Source organism: Vipera ursinii (assembly GCF_947247035.1).
Source record: "Vipera ursinii genome assembly, chromosome: 5".
Classification (NCBI taxonomy): domain Eukaryota; kingdom Metazoa; phylum Chordata; class Lepidosauria; order Squamata; family Viperidae; genus Vipera; species Vipera ursinii.
The window spans coordinates 100,514,321-100,520,697 of record NC_139518.1 but is presented as its reverse complement, the minus strand read 5'-3'; the positions used below and the strand labels follow the sequence as shown (position 1 = coordinate 100,520,697).

At 59.4% G+C, this 6,377-nt stretch overlaps 1 protein-coding gene across 1 annotated transcript; it reads right to left on the bottom strand.

The window, feature by feature from the left end:
• Positions 1-3,494: 3,494 nt before the first annotated feature.
• Positions 3,495-6,376, bottom strand: ZNF503 (zinc finger protein 503; the record flags this gene model as incomplete). The annotated part of the gene is given in 4 exon segments (XM_083364916.1): positions 3,495-4,367; positions 4,370-5,344; positions 6,250-6,351; positions 6,353-6,376. Coding segments are annotated over 4 exon segments (1,620 nt in total), but the record flags the coding sequence as incomplete, so codon positions are not given.
• Position 6,377: the final 1 nt, after the last annotated feature.

Genomic DNA, 6,377 nt, shown 5'->3' with positions numbered 1-6,377 from the left:
TTTTGCTCTCCGACCTTTTCACAACACGTCTCCCCCGAAAAGGGATATCTCCCCCTTTCTCCCGGGCGTTCGGCACACGTGCCAATGGATTTTAGGTTAGCTTTTAATTTAAATAAAGCCGGACACGCCAACACGTGTCCTCAGGCCGGGAGCCGGACGGAGCAGCTCGAATTTTGCAGAAATCCAGTCCAGGCCACGACTTAGGCGCTCACAATCCCACTCCCGCCGCTAACACATCCCCACCCACCCCCCAAAAAAGGCCCTGATTCCTGAGTTATTTTTGGTGTGACAAACAGCGAAAGCCCCCCCCTTTTTTTTCCTGGCCTCCTAGGACAAAAAAAAAAAACACAAAAAAACCGAAAAGCAGCCATCGGGGCAAAGGCGGCGATCGCGACCACCACGAAGGTTTCGCCCTTCAGTTCGCTAGAGTCAATCGCCCGGACAATTCCAGCCACCCGAAGTCCCAGCGGGGAAAGAAACGAGACTTTTGCAAAGCCTGAACTGCCCCCCACCCCCACCCCCCACCCCCACACACATCCATCCACCTTCCGACCTGCTAACTATAGGGCAGAAACGGCGGAGCAAAATAAACCTTGTAAAAATAAATGTTAGAAACGCTTCCATACAGCGCCCATTCTCTCTCCTGCCTTCCTTCTCTCCACTTTCTTCCTGTCTCACTTCCTTCCTAACTGTCTCTCCTTCCTTCCTTCCTTCTTCACTGTGTCTCTCCTTCCTTCCTTCCTTCCTTCCTTCCTTCCTTCCTTCCTTCCTTCCTTCCTTCCTTCCTTCCTTCCTATTTCACTGTGTCTCTCCTTCCTTCCTTCCTTCCTATTTCAGTGTCCTTCCTTCCTTCCTTCCTTCCTTCCTTCCTTCCTTCCTTCCTTCCTTCTTCACTGTGTCTCTCCTTCCTTCCTTCCTTCCTTCCTTCCTTCCTTCCTTCCTTCCTTCCTTCCTTCCTTCTTCACTGTGTCTCTCCTTCCTTCCTTCCTTCCTTCCTTCCTTCCTTCCTTCCTTCCTTCCTTCCTTCCTTCCTTCTTCACTGTGTCTCTCCTTCCTTCCTTCCTTCCTTCCTTCCTTCCTTCCTTCCTTCCTTCCTTCCTTCCTTCCTTCCTTCCTTCCTTCCTACCTTCCTTCCCTGGAGCCAGCCTGCCTTGGTTTGTTTGTTTGACTTGTGAAGTTTTACAGCTTCCCAGCGCTGAGGCTAACTAATATTACAAACCGATTGGTAAAGAATTAAGCTACCCTGAAATGCCCAGACCTTTCTCTTGCTTGAATCTCTTTGCCTTCCCTTTTGCAAGAGAATGCACATTTTGGAGTGCCGTTTCCACCAACATTTAGCGGCTTTTTTTTTTTAAAGGATACATTTTGCTTTTCTGCTCCACCGCCCCTGCCATTCCTCTATCCCCGGATCTGCTTTTCCACCGCCACTCTTTCCATCTGCATCCAGCCCTGCGCAATAACGGCGACCTGTTTGTCTGAACGGGTAAATCTCTCCGGGTCGAAGGTAAAAAACGAGGCTCGGGGGTTTTTCTTGTTACTTCCCACCTCAAGAGAGGGAAAAATCACACCAGCGGAAATAAAAGGGAAGGGGAATCAGGTAACCGGAAAGGCGTTCAGAAGTTCGCTCGCGTACACCTCCGTTCGGCTGCTCTCGGGTCTTCACGCTGTAGGAGGAAGCGATCTACTCGGAAGTAAAGAAAAAAGATCAGGCCTCGCAGCCTCCACGGATAGACAAGCAGGCTTCTTCCTCCTGCCCCCCCTTCTCATTTTATGAAATGGGCCTTCTTTCAATTCCCCCCACCCAGAGCTACGGACCCCCCCCCTTTTCGACGCAACTACTTTCGCATCAGTGACCGAGAATTAGAGCAGCGTTTCCCAACCTTAGGAACTTGAAGATGCGTGGACTTCAACTCCCAGAATTCCCCAGCCAGCTATGCTGGCTGGGGAATTCTGGGAGTTGAAGTCCACGCATCTTCAAGTTCCTAAGGTTGGGAAACGCTGAATTAGAGCTTTAATCACGTTCCCCACCCCCCCAACTACGGCCTGTCTGTTTCTCCACACCACCGCGTCCGCCTTCACACAAGGCGACTGAAATACTTGGACCACACAAGGCCGCCACCCGCTGCCTTAACCGAACGGGGTTCTGTTCTCCCCCCCCCCACCAAATAAGCCAAAGACTCCGAAAGCCTCAATCCAGGGTTAACCCTGAGCCAACTTCGCCCGTGCGAACGTCGCCACTGAATCTGCCTTTTCCCGGCTGCCCGAAAGAAATCTTGTTTACGAATCCGTTTCGCGGCCATCGGGCCAAACCAAGCTGGGTTTCGGAAATATCCACCCCACCCCACCCGAGGAACGTCCTCGCTCGTGTTAAAAGAAGAAAAAAAAAACTGGGGAGGGGGAGGACTGCTCCACGCCACTCGTCCCTTCGACCGTCGCTCCTCGGGGAGGGAAAATCCCCAGACCGATCCTGGCCAAGAAGGAGCGAGGAAGACCTCTTCCCGCGCCAGCCCGATTCCTTCCGGAATCTGCCCGGATCGTGACCCAGGTTTCCCCGAAATGCAAGCCGGAGTTCATTCGCCGCGTGTAAAAAAACAAATGAATAAATAAATTAGCACGGAGGGCGCGCCACGATCGTCCCTGCAAGGGGAAAGGAAAGTTCTGTTCCGCGCCTCCGGTGTGCAAGTCCCGGCAAGGCCGACGCCTTCCTTGCCCCGAAACGGGAGCCGACTTCGCTTTTGTTTTTCGTCTCAATTGCCCGCTCTGCTTAATAACGCCGCGGCTGCGATCAAAGAAAAGTATCGGGTACTAACTAATTAAATCGGAGTATAATCAGCCTTCCCTGTCTTGTTTCTCTTTCTTTACTTTCATCCGCCCGGTAATTAATTAAGTGCGTTTGGTAACAGACTCCAAAAAGGTGATTTCAAAAGAAAAGTAAAACCTCTTTTTTTTAATACATCAAATATACAGAATTTTAATCTTTTAAAGCGATACATTGTCTATTATTTTAAATACATGACGTCACCCCTGTCCCTGCCCTAGCTACCGCGTGGACTTTACAGATTAAAAAATAGTCAAGTGTTCCTTTGAGAGAGTAAAAATAAGGCAAACGGAGGTGGGGTTTTTTTTGGGAAAAGTGGTGGCTGGGTGTCCTTTCCGTCGGGATACATACAGGGAAAAAGCCAATTCTCTCTCTTGCCGCAGGATACTTGGAAAAATCGCTGCAATTTGAAACGGGAACAGACCAATGGCCAGGGAAGCCGCGCTGTTCTTGGGAAAAGAGGCGCACGCATTTGAGGGCTTCGCCCGCCCGCCGTTTAAATAAGGACGTACAATACAGTACAACCAGGTAGCAATTTCAAAGTAACATTCAGGAGGGAGACCTCTAATTCTCGTTTCCTTTTTTTTATTGATTTATATTCTACAACGGGTGTTTCCACTTCGTGTTTTGTTTTGTTTTCCTCGAAGCCTATCAAAGCTGAAATTAGGTAATGCACTTTTTCCTCTTCATTTTTTTTTTTACGGATTCATCGTCCCGCTTGAAGCTAACATAAATAAATACAGTGCCCATGGATCCAGTCCTCAAGATGAACACTATCTTTATATATATATATTTATTTTTTTAAAAAACACGTCCATTTTTGCCATTTTCTCCGGTCAGTGGATTCTTAAGAAACTTTTCCGAGGGACGCCTTCCCTTCTCTCTCTCTCTCTCCCCACCCCGCCCCACCAAAGCGTGGTTTCAGGTCGCCCCCTTCTCCTCGACGCCCCCCCGCCCCGCCGAAAAAAAATCCCCCAGCCTCAGGCGTCTCTCTGCCCCCCACCCCCGCGGGGTGGGAAAAAACACAAACTCACTGGTATCCCAGCGCGGAGGCTGTCGTTAGTCTCTGCCCGTAGAACGCGTAAGGGGAGTAGTAGGGTCCAGTGGCGGCCGGGACCGGGACGGGGGCGCCGGGGGCGGGCAGGGGGCTCTTGGAGTAGGGGTGGTAGCGGCTGCTGAGTCCCAAGGCGTGGTGCGGGCTGCGCAAGGCCAGCGAGCCGGGGCTGCCCGGCCCTCCGGCCGCCGAGGTGGGCACGTGCATGTGGCAGGCCATGGCGGCGGCGGCGGCGGCGGCGGCCAGCGAGCTGGAGCTGGGGTAGCCGGTGAGCAGTTTCTCGGCCGGGCCGGGGAAGGCCGTGTGAGTCCGCAGGTGGCTGAGCAGCTCCTCCGAGGTGGCGAAGCGCTTGTCGCAGGGCCCGTTGGCCGAGACCCAGTTGCAGCTGTGCGGCTGGGGGTCGTTGGGCAGCAGGAAGCCGTAGGGGTAGAGCGGGTGGCCGGCCAGCGAGGGCGGCGCGGCGGGCAGCGGCGGCGCCGGGTAGACCAGCGGTAGGCGCCGGCCTTCAGCGCTTGCTCGTGGGCGCAGGAGGCGCCGGCGGCCAGGTGGCTGGTGGCGCAGTGGTAGCTGAGGCAGTAGGGGTCGCGGCACAGGCTGGCCGTCACCACCGAGGGGGGCGAGGCGCCGGCCAGGGGGCTGGAGCCCGCCGCCTTGCCGCCCCCGCCGCCCCCCGCGCCGCCGCCCTTGCCGGGGTCGAGCGCCACGCCCGGCGGCAGGAACTGCGGCGGGTAGCCCGCGTAGGCGCCGGCCAGCGAGCCCGGGTAGCTCATGCCGGCCGGCGGGAGCGGGAAGACGGTCTGGCCCGGCTTGTAGGGGGAGACGGGCGCCACCAGGCCGGCCGAGCTCAGCACCGAGGCGGCGGCGGCGGCCACCGACGACGGGACGGCGCTGCAGGGGGACTCGGCCGTCGAGCAGGAGGCGGCCGAAGCGACGGCCGAGTGGGCCTGGCTCAGCTCGGCCGCCGAGAGGGCCCCGACCCCGCCGACGGCAGCCAGGCGGCCGGAGCCGTCGGGAGCGCCCTTGCCGCCGCCCTCCGCCGCCTCCTTCTTCTCCGCCTCGCCGCCGCCGCCCTTGCTCTCTCCGCCGGGCAGCAGGCCGGGCGAGCAGGCCGAGGCGCTGGAGCTGGGGCTGCCTGTCCTGGGCGTGAACGGCGGGCAGGTGGCGCTCGGCACTCGGAAGCCCGACTTCTCGCCGCCGCCGCCGCTGCCGCCCGAGCTGCCCCCGGAGGAGGCGGCGGACCCTCCGCCGGCCGAGGCGTCCTTCTTCTCCGCGCCGGGCTTGGCGTAGGGTTTGAAGCTGGACTTGTCCTCGGCGCCGATGTCGCTGAGCTTCAAGGGCGCCGCCTTGGCCGCCTCCTTGTCGCCGCCGCCGGAGGTGACGCTGGAAAGCTTGGAGGAGGGCGAGGGGTCCGGCTTGCCGATCTGGGAGCAGGTCTGCGCCAGCAGGGCCAGCGGGCTCTTCTTGGCGTCCAGCTGCAGAAGGCCGGGGAGGAGGAGGAGGAGGAGGAGAAGAGAGGGCCCTGAGTGCCGGCAGGGAGGCGCCCCGAGCGGGTGCCCGGACGGAGCTACCCTCCAAACACCCCCCCACACACACACACACTCCGCCCCGACCGCCGCCTTCGCCCGCTGCTCTGCCTCTGAAAGGCGCAGCCTGTGCGCGTCCCCTCGCCGCCCCGCAAGGGAAGCGGAGCCCCGGCGCCCGGCGCCCCCCCCCCGCATCTTCCCCGTTGGGGCTCCTCGCCCCCCGCGCCCGCCGCCCCGGGATCCGCTCTGTTTAGCTCGTCCTGCCGCCCCCCCCGCCCCCGGGACCCTCGTCGTGCCCGAGCTGGTTTCACACACACAAACACGGACACACACCCCCTCCGCCCCCCCAAAGAGGCCAGGGCGCTTCCTTTCCAAAGCCCCCCTTCGAAGCGGCCGGGGCGTTCAGTTTCAGATGGCCGCCCCTCGGATGGCAAATCAGCTTCCAGAATCAACAAGCGGCGGCGGGGGGGGGGGAGAGGGGGGGCAAGGACCGAGCCTGACCGATTCAAGGTGCAAATGCCGCCGGAGGAACCCTTTTAGAGGGGGGGGGGTGAAAGAGAGCGCAAAGGGTTGCAAAATGGAAAAGCCGGGCCGGCCGCCTCTCCCTCCTCCGCCGAGGTTTAAGGGGGCGGCGGGAGACAGTCCAGGCGACGGCGGCGCCCCCCCCCACCCCCAGAGCTTCCCCTGCCGAGCCAGCCAGCCTGCCCCGAAATCGCGCTGCCGGCAATCGTCCGAAGGCTGGACGGGGTCGTGGGGGTGCGGGGCGGGAGAGGGGTTGAAACGAAGCCAGCGCCCCACAAAGGGTCCCTCCCTTGCCCCGCGTCGCCGCTCTCCACCCCCCCACCCCCACTTACCTCGATGGGGCTGACGGGCGTGGAAGGCAGCGGCTGGAGATATTCGGGGTGCAAGATGTGTCCGGTCCGCGCCGTGAGCATTTTCAGCACTTTGATGGGCAGGGCGGTTGGCCTGGCGCAGGGGGTCC